The sequence below is a fragment of the Natator depressus genome, chromosome 9 (assembly GCF_965152275.1).
Source record: "Natator depressus isolate rNatDep1 chromosome 9, rNatDep2.hap1, whole genome shotgun sequence".
Taxonomy (NCBI): Eukaryota; Metazoa; Chordata; order Testudines; family Cheloniidae; genus Natator; species Natator depressus.
The window spans coordinates 82,451,391-82,467,647 of NC_134242.1; the positions used below are offsets into that span (position 1 = coordinate 82,451,391).

Here is a 16,257-nt window from a genome sequence, read left to right on the forward strand (position 1 = left end):
TGACTTCCCACCACCCTGTTGACTCATATTGAAATGTAACTTCCATTGTCTCTGGCATCACCTTGCTCAATTTACATTGGAGAGACAGGCAAACAGGCAAAACAACATTCCTTAGACTAGGACAAACTTGTTTATCAAGTCAGCCCCCAATACACATTTTAGGACCATATTTCCAGCACACATACATAAATCTTTACACACCATCCATCCATACTATACATCAGGGAATGATATTCATGACCAGTGTGACACCACTTTTTAGGCATTGTACTCGGTACACTTTTATAAGATAATATTGTATACAATAAGTTGATTCAGTTGCTTATTCTTTGGGGTTCAGACTCCCTCTTCAGTCTGGACCCTGTCACACACACATATAAAATTCACTTTGCCTCAATGGTGAGTTCTACATTCAGTGCATTTTACAAGATTAAAATGCCACCTCTTTAAAAAAAGGACCTCTTCTACTGTGAATATAAATCTCAGCTGACATCTAGGATCTGGGACTCTTAAGCCCTGATCCTGCAGTGAGATCCACTCAGTCAGGCCCTTGCATCTGCAAAGAGCCCCACTGAAGATAAGGGGGCTCAGCACCAGTACAGGGGTCTGCCTGTGCAGATCTGCCAGCTATTTGGGGCATGAGTCCCAAGTCATCAGCTGAGTTTTATGGTCAGGGGGAGAAGAAAACCTCTAGCAAGATCTCCAAAAGCACCAATTGTGTTATGTTAAAAAAGGGGGTGTTAATTTTTTGCAGTTTGTTGTGACTCATCCAATTGATTATACAAGGAGAAAGAATTATATCAATGATTTGAGCTTTCCAAGTCACACATAAATAACTTCAAAATTATGTTACCAAAGATAGGAAATTCAGAGTTAAAATTCAAATTTCAGTCTTCACTTGTGACATTTTGAGTCACCTTCAATGAAAAAAAATTCTGGCTTTTGTCAATTTGTATTACAGCTTTGGAGTTATCTAGCAATAGCTGAGTTGGGTGCTTATTAATTTTTCTTGCCTGTATCACATATTTTTTAAATAGCCTCTGTAAAGTTAGAAAATCATATACAACACCACAATGACCTCATGTATTCTGAACACCACCTTAGGTGATTAAATCTGAAAGAATTTTTAAAAGCTAATTTAGCCTATAGCTGGATCAACTTGGGTGGAGCTTGCAGAATCGGGGACTTGCTTTTCACCATGTAGTCTGTTTGTGTTCAGCATTTCACTCAGTTTGGACAATGCAATTAGATTAGTCAGTTTTAATTTTGTTAGTAGTCAGTTCACTTTCTAGTTATCATGGCCTAGTACCAATAAAATGTTACAATCTTTGGGATGCAGTCACTACAGCGGAATATATTTTTACGAAACCTAAGTGTTGGGTTTAAACTGCCTGAGAGGGTAGTGTCCCTTTGAGATAGGAAACAAAATATTTTGCTTAATATTTTTCAGAAGGTTATAAAATAAATATTATTTTCCGAAACTCCTGAGGGAATATGCTTATTTGGGCTTTTTCTGTTTTTAAAAAATTGTCAGGGAATGTTCTGCTTCTGACCAGAGAGGTGGTGGCTGTGGTATAGGGACTTCATGAGTTTGCAGGGGATTTAGGGCCTGATTCTATTCCCACTGAACTCCATGGAAAAAATGTTGTACTGAGTACGTATTGCCTCTTTTGCAAAAGGGAAAAAATATTTTGTTGAAGATAAAAAATAAGTATTATTTTCCAAAAGTCCTGAGGCCATATGCTTTTTCCAGCATAGTTAGTGAATAAGAACTAAGGCACTTAGAAGGATCCAATCACAGACTCAATTGGTCCATTAAGTAAATGTAATAATATTTACTTAAATAGCCCTTCTGGATTATGTCAGAACACAGGTTTATAACCTTTTAAAATTGATCAATATTATTAAATGCACAGACTCTAAGGATGACTAAAGAGCTAATTCAACCTACCAGTTTCTCAAAGAGCTGAAGCCCCAGGTAGAGAATGAAAAGTGCAGATGATGTCCTCATTGAGATACCAAGGAGGAAAAATTGCCATACAAGCATAGGACAAAGCGACATAAGATGTGTTGACAACATTTAATGCTACACACACACAATTTTGTCAACCTCTTCCAGAATGCACTTACACTAAAAGGGAACACCTAATGTGCTATTTGCACAGTGGCAGATACAGTATTTGATTGACTACTCCAATCTATGATTTCGTTCGGCTGTTCACACTGAGCCCCATCAAGCAGGAAAGATGGCTCTTGAGTATTTGATTCTTGTTTTCATCACTTAGGCAGATGTTCACACAGTTGTCAGCAATGAGCTCCTGAATCTAAACTATATATATGTACATATACATTCTGCTTTCATTACATAGTTAGGCCCTGGTGATTTATGTCACCTGTCTATCTGTCAATCATCAGGCAAAACAAGTGATAAAAAATAAACCAGTTATCTAGATTGTCCTATTTTATTAGAAGGAAACAAACTAACATCGACCCATTGCATTTTAAGACTTCACCAGAAGTCTCAAGGGATGAGAGTCTTAGAATGTCACACCCTGGATTATATCCTATTGTGATAGGCAGAAGCAAACAAATGCCAAAAATTCCTGAGAAATTATCTTGTGAAAATCTGGTGAAATATCATGAAATTTGCACAGTGGCAGAAAGCAGCATTCATGATTGGCAGCCGTGTGTCCCCATCATTGATCGTATCTATCTATGGAGAAATATAGTTATTAATAATAAGATTTCCCTGATTTCATTTCTTCCTACATCCCCAATGCTTCCTTCATGTCACTGAAGCTTCCCACCTGACCATTTCTTTTGTTTCCTTCTCTCAATCTTATCTTTGTGCCATCTTCCATGCCACCCCTAGTGCCTCCTCAAATCCACTTCTTCTATGAAGCTTATCCAATGTGCATCCCTCCAGAGCAGGAGTGGCCAACCTGAGCCTGAGAAGGAGCCAGAATTTACCAATGTGCATTGCCAAAGAGCCACAGTAACACGTCGACAGCTCCCTGTCAGCTCCCCCCCGTCTGGTCCCCAGCGTCTCCCACCCACCAGCAGCACCGCCGATCAGCACCTAACCCTCCATCCCTGCGCCTCCCGCCCACCGCGATCAGGTGTGAAGGAGGCTGGGTGGGGGGAGGAAGAGTAAGGGTGCAGCAGACTCAGGGGAAGGGGCGGGGTCCTTGGTGGAAGGAGTGGGGCAGAGCCAGGGGTTGAGCAGTGAGCACCCTGTAGCACATTGGAAAGTTGGCACCTGTAGCTCCAGCCCCAGTGTCGGCGCCTATCAAGGAGCCGCATATTAACCTCTGAAGAGCCGCATGTGGCTCCGGAGCCACAGGTTGGCCACCCCCGCTCCAGAGGAAGAAGTGTTACGGAAAAAAACGTTGTTACATTGAAAGGAGTTTAATTATTTTATAATTTTTGCACCTCTTGGAGACAGAGCCATACCCTGCTCATCTGGTGCATCCTAAGTTAGTGTTGTTATGTTTGTATGGTTTGGAATGGGCTGGGGAGAGAGTTCTTCTCTGCGTTTTGCATATGCCATGAAATGGATGAACTCTCTCAATAGCTTCAAACGAGAGCCATTTTTTATTTCAGCTTCTTTCTTCCTCCCTGTTTGTGGACTGTCCCTTCCAAAACTACACTGGCTCAAAGTCAAGGATGGGCAGTATTCAGTCCTGGAGAACTGACATATTTGAGCTCTGATGTCTCCGGACTCTGCAGCACTAGAAAGGGAACTTTATCCCTTTGCAAAGTGGCAATGCCAATCTATCCAATGGGAAATACCCTGGAAGATGCCGAGAGTTCAGACCTTCACACTGTGGGTACAGAAAAGCTATTTCAGGTCATTTATAGAGGTTTTAAATGGCTGCATTTAAAGGGATAAAGCTCCCATTTCTTTAACAGGGAGCTTAAAGAAAAATGGTGGCTTTTTGAAGCTGTTTGAAGGTTTGGAATATTACAAGTAGATCTGATGAAGGGGGAATTAATGAGCTTGAGGCAGGCAATATAGTCAAAGATAAATGATAAAGTATGGACCATGTGATATGCAATTTATTAGCCGGTTCTCTTGTTTTTCATAATGCTCTGTATTTTATTGTGTGGATATCACCAGCACATACATGGTGTTTATATAGTCATTGATGCTTTTGAAATCTAGCACATGTACCATTCAGAACACCTTTCCCTAGTCCCAAATATTAACTTGGCTAGTAGGAGACTTTGCTCTGTGAAAGGAAGTAAAATGAAAAATTTGTATTTTTCAAGCTTTCTGTGCAGATTTCAATATATTAAAGTCACTGTGTAATAGTAGCCATATTTCTGGTTTTGCTACATTTCAAATACTTTGCTGCTGCTTCCCTTTGATGTCCCTGGGAATTACACAGATCTTTTCTGAGTTTGATTTCACCAATTTTTTTTTTCTCATTTCCCTACATGCTTATAAGGGGGCAAGTTTTCTCTCTAGAATAAATAAGCAGCAGTGGTCAATGCAAATCTGTTGATCAGCAATCGTTACTTCTTTATGCGCATGATGTTGCTCACAGCAGGCTCGTGAAGTATGAAAGTGAGTGACACACTATACAGTAGCACTTGCGGTAATTTGTTAGCTGTCTGAGTATATGTGATCACTTTGCTAACGGCTGGCTTTATGTCCCGATTTTACAGGAAAGATAGAATGAGAGTAGAACTTCCACCTACAACCCCGCCTCATCCATTCTGGATCTAAATCTGAGCAGACAAACAAGAGTTAACAAACAGCTTGCTCAATCTGCAGCGTAACCCAATGAGAAATATATTAGCTTGGACATTGTACTCTATCTTTTCCGGCCCAGGCACCAGTGTGTTTGAGGGGGGAGCAGCTGTACAAGTGACAGTGTATGTAACAGAGCTGAATGAATAATTCAGAAGAAGTAATTCAGTTGATGAATTTTTTCTACTCTGATTTCATGGGGCTTCTCGCGGGCTTGAAATGAAACAAATGCTTTGATGGATCAGAGCCTTAGGCTATACTGGGGGGCCAGGATCTATCTGTTTTAGAAGTTAATATCAATTGTGGGTTTTTTCCTTTACAAAGAGCTATTGGAAAGACAATGGATTAAATTCTGGAGTGACTTACACCCAGTGCCACTCCACTGACTTCCACAGGGTGGCAATGATCGAAAATCATTGCAGAATTTGGCCCACTATTTGCAAAAAAAATTCTATGAAATTGAATAGAAATAGGAGAAAAAGATGTCCAGCTGGACTTGAATTTCTCGCCAAAAGATCTCAGGCATGTTGAAGCATCAATCTTCACAAGAGAATGATGTTTCCCTTCTCATGTGGTCCTCTGCATCACTCTCACTTTCCCAAGGGTCACTTCAATCCTTCCTTGCTTTCAGGCTCTTTCCATCTCCTGTTGACACCCACAGAACTAGCCCCTTAACTCCCTGTAACCTCCTGATGTCCCTGTGTTGTAGCCCCCATCTTTCTGGCCAGGGTGATGCCTTTCAGATCTGGGGTAAGGTAGACCAGGCCTAAGTGACATAGGAGCCGTATAGCCCCATTTTTAAGTTACTTGACCACCTAAGAGCCTAAGACTTATTGAATGTCAATAGGTGCTGAGCTCCTAAGTCACTTAGACCCAGTCTACACTTAACAAATGTAACTGGCATAACCATGTCACCAAGGGCTGTGACTTTTAGACTACATCGGGGGGTGGAGGTGGGGGGGACAGAAAATGATCAGTCTGGGAATGGCTTGGCTGCCTTACTCACTGGCTACCATCCTAGCACATTGAGCTGTCTGTTTAAGTTACGTCACTTAAGTACGCAAATGCCAAAGACAATATGTACAACAAAATAACAGAAGCCACTATGTTTAGCGTAAAGAAACTAAGCCAAAGTACTTAAGACGGGTTGTGTGCAAGGCTTGAACCATATCTCAGATTGTGTCTAAAGCATATGTGCTTCTAATGGTTTAAACAGATGTGCATGGAGCTGTAATTCTTGTAAATTGAGAAATACTCCCATATTCATCAGAAGCAGGGGCTCTCACGGAGCACTTTCTGACATGCCTAACCCATTCTAACAAATATGTGGCCTCCCAAGACATTCACAGATGTCACTTTGCTGCATGCCAGCATTCACCCACAATTTCATGGTGACAGCTGGGATAGAACTGGGATCTTCCTGTTTCAGAAAACACAAGTCCCTAAACACTTGAGCTAAAAGACAATCTCACTCAATCCTTAATCTTCCAAACACAGCTGCCCTATGGCAAGCACTTCTGAAGCCACATCGTAGACAGCAGAGATATCCCTGTAGTGCAATATTCTGTACAATGGGAAACTGCCACATCAGGTATGACTGGTTAGCCCCTCAGCTGATTCAGTGAAATTTAAATTTCACACTAAGTAGCGAGATGCTGTGAACACACACTTCAGATATAGATATTTATGCAGATTACAATAAAAAGTATTTGCACTCATTGCACAACAGGTGGATGAAATGAACATATTTTCCCCACCGTCACTAATAGTTTTACTGCACATATAAACAAGGCATCACAATAACACTAAACAAAACAGGTGCATGTGCAGGACAGCATGTTACACGGGTTGATTTATTGGTAGTCTAGCAGTAAGAAAATAATAAACTCTCTATTTTGGATAGAACAAGTGAATACTTGGTTGGGTTACCAAAGGTCAGACCTGACAGGTGGAAAGCTGGTCAATTTTTTTGGCTTGTAAATCTCAACAGCATCCTTTTTAAAATTTCATTTCATTATTTAAAACATTTTAACAAATGGTGTTCTGAATTCAAAATATGTATATTTCCTGAAGGACAGCAATCTTCCTGTCAGACATACCCACACGTCAGCATAAAAAACTTGGGTTGATCACATCACTGAAAACACAAGTGTGAAAAGATGTCGGCTCTTGTATGGGGAATCTGTGGCAAAGCTAAAAATAGAACCCGTATCTCCTGACTCCCAGGCCTGCGTGTGAATCACGAAGCCCTCCTTCTCCATCTGTTTTCTCCCCATAACAATCTTACCTTGCCACCTGGCATAAGAGTGAATGAGACAACACTCTGTTAAATTTGCTGCATGGAACAATCCTGCACTGGGCAAACAGATCTAACAGGTGTTTTTAACTTATGTGTTGCTATGATACTGACTTTGTGGTCCTCATTGACCCAAGCCTGCAGACTACAACATTAAACAATGTCTGGAGGCCCTTGTATCCTCAGCATGGTGCTTTTCCATCCCATGCGCTACCTGGCCTGTTTGTTTGGTAACCTGGTGGGCTAGTAAGTCGTGATGGGATGGAGCTGAAGTTCAACTTGCTACATTTGTTCAAAGGAAGTTTTTTCCTAGGCTGCAGGCAGCCCTGCTGACTCTAGGGAGCTGGAGTGATGTTGTGAATGTGAGCCCATTTTCAGGATCTATTTATAAATGGGAGAAAGTTAAATTAAAAAAATGTGCTAAGGTTTTAAAATAAAACCATGACCAGGTCAGAGTATAAACACAGGGGGGAAATTAAGCCCTTCTTCCAAGGGAGAAAAAAAAAGAGCAGGCGAGAGAGTGCATAATAAAAGGAAAATTCATTAAGTATAACAGGCCAGTTTTGGATGGTATAAATCAACACAGGTTTATTGACTTCAATGGAGCTATGGTGATTTATACTGGCTGAGGACATGGCCCAATGATTATAAAGAGAGAGGAAAAACACTGAGTGGAAACATAGCAGAGGTGAGAAATCCACTTATTCACACATTTGATGGATAATCCACTAACAACAGCTGGTGCTGGTAAACAGATGAAGAATGTCATTGCCTGGCATTTAAAGTACAACCAGTGTCACTTTGTGCATTGTCCTGAGGAATACGACACTGCAGCCTTTTCAATGTAGCCCCTCATTTGATGAGTGCTGGCGAGTATTAAACTCATTGAAAATAAGCCCTGATGCAGGGATCAGAAACTTTCACTATGATTGACCTTCAGCAATTTGTCTCACTTGAATGGAAGCTAGCACTTGCTGTAATTTCAGTCTCTAAGCGTCCTTCTTCTTTCTTCCAAACAGGTTGCACAGGCACTATGAACCATGGCCCAGCTATACTACAAAAAGGTAAACTATTCACCGTACAGAGACCGGATCCCATTGCAGATCGTGCGAGCAGAGGCAGAGCTCTCGCAGGAAGAGAAGGCCTATCTCATTGCTGTGGAGAAGGGGGACTACGCCAGTGTGAAACATGCCTTACAAGAGGCTGAAATCTACTACAACATCAATATTAACTGTATGGATCCTCTCGGACGCAGTGCCCTTTTAATAGCCATAGAGAATGAAAACCTGGAGATCATGGAGTTACTGCTGAGCCACAGTATTTACGTGGGAGATGCTCTGTTGTATGCAATACGGAAGGAGGTGGTTGGGGCCGTGGAGCTGCTTCTGAGTTACAGGAAGCCAAGTGGTGAAAAGCAGGTCAGTCAAATATTCAGGCAAGGAATGTTTATATTAGCTAATGGCTTGGTAAGAGATACCCAGTTGATCAGAAGCTCCAGAGGGTCTGGACACGTCACAGACTCAGCTAGATAAGGCCTGGTTATTAACTATGAGATCACGATGAAAAATCCCAGGAAGTTGTTGATTCTGTAGAGAGCACATTTCTCTGAATCAGTTCTGAGCCAGTGTCCCAGAACAGTTGGGGGAGGTGGCATGGGGGTACTGTGCTGTTGGAGGTGCTGTATGACCCAGGAAACACAAAATGAAGATCCTAATGAAAGATTCTCTGGTCCTTTTTTGTAAGAGTAGCTGTGTCAGTCCTGGTCTCCTGGTCAATTTCCAATCTGAGTAATCACATTCTGCCTTACTTAAATCCCCCCCTTCAGTTTCAGATAGTATTCATCTTCACTTCCCAACCTAAGGATGCGGGCAAACCCAAAACGATTTATAGATAGATACTTTGTGTAACAATTGAGTGTCTTTTTTAATTAAATTCCAATATATAAACCTAAGCCAGCGTTTCCCAAACTTTTTTGGCCACGGAACACCTGGTATATATTTATGGAACACTTACAATATTATTTTGTAGTCGTTTGGTTTTCAAATAAAAAATTGCGTTATTTATGCTCAAATATATTTTGTTTTATAAAACACAGCAAAAATACAAATTTAAAATAACTTGAACTAACAATTTCTAACTGGAAAGTGCGTATAAAGTAGTACAAAAATCAAGTGCAAGACCATTTTTTTAAATTACGATTCTTTCACGGAGCACCTGTTCACATCGTGCAGAACACCAGTGTTCCGCGGAGCACAGTTTGGGAAACGCTGACCTAAGCTATTGTTTTCTTGCTTTTAACACATGGAATCACTTTTCAAAGACAGACCCCAACACTGCAAACACTGATGCATGTGCTTAGCTTTAAGCAGGTGAGCAGTCCCACTGACTTCAACACTTACACACGTGTGACAGCTGCCATGCATTGGCATGCCATGGCCATACAAACAGTGTGGTGATTGAACTGGAGACTTCCAGAGCTAGGAGCATGAGTTGCCACAGCTTGAAATAAAGCACTGCAGTTGTGGGGTGCAATAACTCATTTCCTCTGTGCTTTGGACAGAGTGGGACCTGTAACAGGCCATGGGTTACACATGTGCTTAATGTTAATCACGTGGGCAGTCCTACGGAAGTCAATGGGACTGTCCATGTGCTTAAAATTAAGTACATGCAGAAATGTTCGCAAGATCAGAGTCCATGAATGTTACCTAGTGTACTGTACAATTTTTTCTCTCATCTTCATTTACAAATAACATAGCTGATCAATGGGCTGCTGAGTGTATGTAATACTAGACACACTGTAGATTTTTGCCTGTTCTTTGATTTGAACATCTATTGACCTATCTCTCCATTCCAATGCCTAATTTCTGTTCTGAAATCTACTGGAACATGTTCCATGTTGTATAAAAGAATTGAGGGATTACTGTGATTTAACCATATTAGATGGGGTGGGATCTGAGTTACCCAGGAAAGAATTTTCTGTAGTATCTGGCTGGTGAATCTTGCCCATATGCTCAGGGTTTAGCTGATTGCCATATTTGGGGTCGGGAAGGAATTTTCCTCCAGGGCAGATTGGAAGAGACCCTGGAGGTTTTTCGCCTTCCTGTGTAGCATGGGGCACGGGTCACTTGCTGGAGGATTCTCTGCTCCTTGAAGTCTTTAAACCGTGATTTGAGGACTTCAATAGCTCAGACAGAGGTGAGAGGTTTTTCACAGGAGTGGGTGGGTGAGATTCTGTGGCCTGCGTTGTGCAGGAGGTCGGACTAGATGATCATAATGGTCCCTTCTGACCTTCGTATCTATGAATCTATAAAAGGCTGTAGTGTGGAGCTTTTTTTTTTTTTTTTACAATGAGTAAATAATCCAAAGCAAACAATGAAGAAATACTCCAGATCATTACAGATAACTTTGAAGGATGTCCCACTTACAATTCAGAAACAATACCATTCCACAAATCCCTTGAATACCAACTAGAAATATGTTGCTGGAAGATTAGATAGATAGATATTTTCTGACAGAGTTAAATTAAATGCTACTTTTCTGTTTTTTCCTGATGTGAGTGGCAAAATATGGACCATACATGGGAAAATGAACTGTATGTAGTCTTTTCTCACTGCTCTAGAAAGACTGGTTGTCTTGTTCAGAGATACACCAGAATGGCAGAAGGTAGCACAGAACTAAAGATAAACTCAAGCTTTACTGAAAGGGTCTTCAGTATAATGGGAAAATGCTGAGGTTAAACACAAGTACGTGTGAATGATCATGAAAAGAAAGTGCTGTGATTCTATGCAGGCTTCAGAAAGTTCTCTTGTAGTACAGAATTTTTTATTCTTAGTGATTCACCTCCTCCGTTGTTTTAAGGTGATATAGTTCCGTTGATGTCAATGGAGCTAGGCTGATTTACATCAGCTGAAGATTGGACCCAACATCTTTAGTTTAGTGCTACATTTCAAAGCACTAAACTATATACGTATCTAATTCTCTTTCTACACCAAGGTTTATATCTTTGTGTGTTCCATTAATGCCAGGGGGAACTGTGCATGTCTGTTAAGGAAAAACAATTTTCATCCTGATATAACAGTTAAATTGTACACAGAGTTGTGCAAAATGTTCCCAATAAAATCCCCAAACACACAAAATACACCTGGTTCCAGTGAATCAGATCCAGATGGCACAAATTCAGATTCATTGCCAGATTCACCCCTTCTTCAAGGGTGGGGGGAGAACAGGATTGCCTTTGACATGCTCATCACACTTGCAGCTCTGTATTAAGACAGTGAGTATAATCAAAACTAGTATAATCACCTGCAGGGGTCAGGAAGGAAGTTTATCTCTAATGCACAGTTGGCCAGATGCATTCTGGATTGTTTTTTTGTTTTTGTTTTGCTTTCCTCTGAAGCATCAGAGATTGCACATAGCTGGAGACAGGACATAGCACTGGTGTGGACAGCGCTTAGGTCACTGTAACTTGCATCACTCAAGGGGGTGTCTTTTTCACATGCATGAGTGACATAAGTTAGATCTATGTAAGAGGTAGTGTAGACCTTCCCTCTGATGTCTGGCTGGTGTGTCTTGCTTATATACTCAGGGTCAAACTCATCCCCAGATTTGAGTTCAGGAAGGAATTTTCCCCCAGATCAGATTGGCAGGACCTTGTGTGTCGGTGTGGGGGGTGGGGGCAGTTGCCTAGCTCTGCAGCATAGAACATGAATTGCCATTAGTATCATCAGGGTGTGTCTCACCTAATCAGTTCCCTGCCATTGCAGGTGCCTCAGACATTGGGAATACCTTAGCCTCTCCCCGTGGGGGTGTGCCACAGTTTAGTCTCCTGAGGACTGAAATGCTTTGATCTAACTCAATATACATCTAGGAACAAGGAATGTCAGCCATTCTTACAGGATGGGGGACTCTATCCTGGGAAGCAGTGACTCTGAAAAAACACTTGGGGGTCATGGTGGATAATCAGCTGAACCTGAGCTCCCAGTGTGATGCTGTGGCCAAAAGAGCTAGTGCAATCCTAGGATGCATAAATGGGAATCTCGAGTAGGAGTAGAGAGGTTATTTTACCTCTGTATTTGGCACTGGTGTGACTGCTGCTGGAATCCTGTGTCCAGTCCTGGTGCCCACAATTCAAGAAGGATGTTGATAAATTGGAAAGGGTTTAAAGAAGAGCCACAAGAACAAATAAAAGGTTAGAAAAACCGGCCTTATAGTGATAGACTTAAGGAGCTCAGCCTATTTAGTTTAACAAACGTAAGGCTAAAGGGTGACTTGATTTCAGTCTATAAGCACCTACTTGGGCAACAAATATTTAATAATAGGCTCTTCAATCTAGCAGAAAAAGGTTTAATTCAATCCAACGGCTGGAAGTTGAACTAGACAAATTCAGACTGGAAATAAGGTGTAAATTTTTAATAGTGAGAGTAATTAATTATTTGAACAATTTACCAAGGATCAAAGTAGAGTCTCCATCACTGGCCTTTTTAAAATCATGATGGGATGTTTTCCTAAAAGATCTGCTCTCAGAATTATATTGGGGAAGTTCCAAGGCCTGTGAAATACAGGAGGTCTGACTAAGTGACACAGTGGTCCCTTCTGGCTTTAGAATCTATGAATCTATAAATTCAGAGGTCACAGGGTGAAATATAATAGCCTGCGATAGACAGGAGGCCAGTCAAGATGATCTAATCATCTCTCCTGACCTTAAACATTCTGACAAAAAATAGGTTTGTCACAAGCCCAGATTCATTCCTATTTTGAGTGGCCCTGGGTCAGCAAAAGAACTTTTGTACAAAACAGGATTTATTAACTATAAAATCTCAGAATTTCAGGTTGTTCTGATCTGCGGTTTTGGTTCGGGACCTTCTGTAGACCTCATTGGGAGGTTGCCTGCAGAAGATTGCAGGACTGGTTCTTAGCTCTTCAGCCTCATCAATACTAATGGATTGGTATTCATTTCATGCACAGTTTTATCGAAAAGAAGTGCCTAGTTAAGCACAATAAGGACACATGGCTTAACGCTTCAACCCACAAAGCTAATCCCAGAGCAGCCTGTTTCAGAACTCAGACTCCTTATGATAGCCTCAGAGCAGTGCCAATGCACATTCTCCAATGATCCTTACTGGATCCTTTCCTGGGGAAGTCCTAGGGTGGCTCCCCACCAAACGTCTTTCACAAGAGTACCCCAGAAATCCTCTTAGCACAGGACAGCCGCTGAAGTTGAATTATTATGCCTGTGTGTGCACGTATCCAGGTCCTCCTCGGCTGACATTATGGTCCTGGCCATGTCCTCATTCATGCCACGCAAAAATAAAAAGGTTGCCCCTTTTTGGCTGAGCAGTAGCTGAAATCCAGGCCTTGCTGAGTGGTTTCTGTTTGGCAGAGAAATCCATGGTGCAGAGTCAGGTTATTTTCTGAGCACAGTCTGTTTATTTATACACAAGGGCTTGTTTCCCTGGAAAGTGGTAGGCACAAAACTGCACATGGGCAGCTCCTTTTCTGCAGAAAACTGAAGTCAGACACAGTCAGTTCTGTTCCATAGAGAGGGGCTCTGTTTGCTCGGCTTCTGTCCAGGGGCCAGAGAGAGAGCTGGTTGCTCGCTCCTAGCTGCTTGACATACAGCCTTCTTCCAGCTTCCCAGCCCTGAGTTATGCGCTTTGGAAACCCTGTTAGCACCACGCTTTCTTGACACCTCCCTGGGGGCATCAGTTGTTTTGCCCTAGAAAAGAATTTCAGGTGCTCCAGACATTGGGCACAAAGGAGAGCGCTTTATCGCACCTGTTCACCTGAACGAGGGCTGTGACTGTCTTTGCATGATGGCAGGCCACAAGTACCTTCCGGCATAACTACTTTTACAGACATATACAGACAGCCTGATATGGTCTACCCTTTCTGTCTGAAAATACTGAGGGCTGGACTGTGGCCGGCCCATACCCGGCTCCTCGTACAAAGAGCCTGTCCTTCCTTCCTTGCACAGCCAGCCACAACTGTAGTCACTGTGCATCGGGGAGCACAGAGACAGCACTGTATGCGGTGCAAGAGGAAGGGAGGAGGGCTGAGGAGAAGATACCACAAACCCACTCCTCCCACAAATGATCCACAAAGTGAGTTGGACCAACCAGCTGCAGAGTGCAGGGGAGGCAGGTTTTTATAATTTTTGGTGGTGTCCAAGTCCCACCCGCCTTGTAAACCGATATATATATTTTTAAACAATGTAAAAATGGACTGGAAACAGTAAGCGTTTAACAGTTTACCTATATTGCACAATGTCACTATCGTAAGAAAAATTTATTTAACTAAGAATATCAACTTTATTAATACTCTTTTGAATACGGAAACAACCAATGTAGCAAATTGCCAGTACGATTATGATGGGTCCCGCGCTTCCTCTTCTGAGGGGGGGAGGTTAATGGCGCAGTTTCCTGCCCCTGAACTAGGGTATTTACTGTCCCACTAGTAACCCAGAGAAGGGTAGTGGAGAGGGAGGGACCCAGGCCTGCCCTCTACTCCGGGTCCCAGCCCAGGGGCCCTAGGGATAGTGGTAAACCACTTGAACTAGTGCTTCCTTCCCCTGGGCTACTTCTCTCTCCTGCTCTTCAGCTTGTGGGGCTTCCTGCCCTCTCTCTCTGCACAAGCCGGGTATCTCTTTACCTAGGGTCTTGGTCTTCTAGCCAGCCATAGCACTTCTCCAAAGTCTCTTCAAACTGCTCTCTGCTCCAACTCCAAACAACTCTGCTCCAACTCCTTCCCCTGGATATCTCTCCTTTATCACTCTCCTGCTGCCTTCTGGCCATGCTGTATCACACCAAGCACTCTTGGATCAATAACCTGCAAAAGCAAATACTTTCTAAAATTAAAACAAAATGGAGCCCCTTCTTTTGCGATGTTCTACAGGAGACAGCAAACACTTTTCGTCATTGTTCGGTGTGGGAGGGGGCTGCTCCTTGCCCAGCGTGGGGCAGGAGTGGTGACTGCGGGGGCGGGGGGAGGGTGTCATGACACTCACCCCAAGCCCCAGCTGCTCAGGTCCAGGAAGCCCTCTTGCCTCCCCTGTGGTGGGTGCCGGGGGAGGAGGGAGCTGCCATCATGTGTGCGCCTCCTCCCCTGTTGCTGTCCCTCACCGTAGCCTCACTGCGGGGGGGAGATAGGGCTTCCCCTTGCCAAGCGAGGGGCCGGAGTGGTGACTGCGGGCGGGTGACTGTGGATGGCGGCGGGGGGGGGGAGGGATGGGGACAGGATGTCCAAAGTCCAACACTCACCCAAACCCCAGCTGCTCAGGTGCAGACGCCAGGAATGCACCCCGGAATCGGAGTCGTCTCCTGGTGGGAGCCAGGGTGGGGGGCTGCCATCATGTGTGTGCCTCCTCCCTCTGCAGGTGCAGCAGCTGCCTCAGCCTGCCGCTGGCACCACTCCCTTCGTTGTAGCCACCAGCAGCCGGCAAGGGAGTGCAGTGTGGAGCAGCAGGGCAGCAGGCAGGGACGCTCCGGGGGAGGTGCGCGGGGGTGGCAGGTGGGGCCAGAGAGAGACCTGGCCCCGAACATTGGTAGAGCCGGGCCCCCATGCCCTGAATATTGCTGGAGCATGGGCACCACGGGCCTATATAACTCTAATGGACGGTCTAGCCTGGGCACCCCTCAGACACACAAGGGAGCTCCCTATGGAGGTTCTGGCCTGGCCCCTCTCTGGCCTGGGGCTGTATAGAGATATCTCCAGGTAGTAGGGTCTGCAGTGGTTTCAAAAGTAGGGCAAGAGCTTTTGGTTTTTGTTTGTTTGCTTTTCTCCTGTGAGAGTGCCAGGGTCCCATCCCTGACTCTCAGAGCCTGATTCAAATTGGTGAGCTTGACACAGCAGCAAAGGACTTCATATGCCATTACTAAACCCAGCAGGCACCCTTTACTCCTCACGCCTTTGTTACACTGCAGTTTTGATGTTAAACTGCTGTTTTCTGAAAGCGCTACGACAATTGCAGTGATATGTCATATGCCAGTTACTATATCAACACACTTCTCCAGCGCTACAGCTTGGCTTGTTTCAGATGTGTCTGGAAAGAAAGAAATAAGATTTCGTTTACATTGGAAGTTTAGGAGAGACTGGGGCAAGCAAAAGCCTCTTTGAGGGAACTGACATAGCACATTACATCTGAACAATGATGTTTTAAAATAGCTTTATTTCCTTTTAGGTTCACCTCCACGGAACTTGGCATTTCTCA

At 43.4% G+C, this 16,257-nt stretch overlaps 1 protein-coding gene across 2 annotated transcripts in view; it reads left to right on the forward strand.

Moving 5' to 3' along the window:
- The window catches only part of TRPC5 (transient receptor potential cation channel subfamily C member 5), a 135,282-nt gene that overhangs the window by 33,525 nt on the left and 85,500 nt on the right, over positions 1–16,257 (forward strand). For both annotated transcript variants that reach the window (XM_074962460.1, XM_074962459.1), the window contains exon 2: positions 8,072–8,470. In XM_074962460.1, coding sequence (XP_074818561.1) covers positions 8,093–8,470 — 378 coding nt within the window. In that variant the 5' untranslated portion in view covers positions 8,072–8,092. The remainder of the gene's footprint in view (positions 1–8,071; positions 8,471–16,257) is intronic.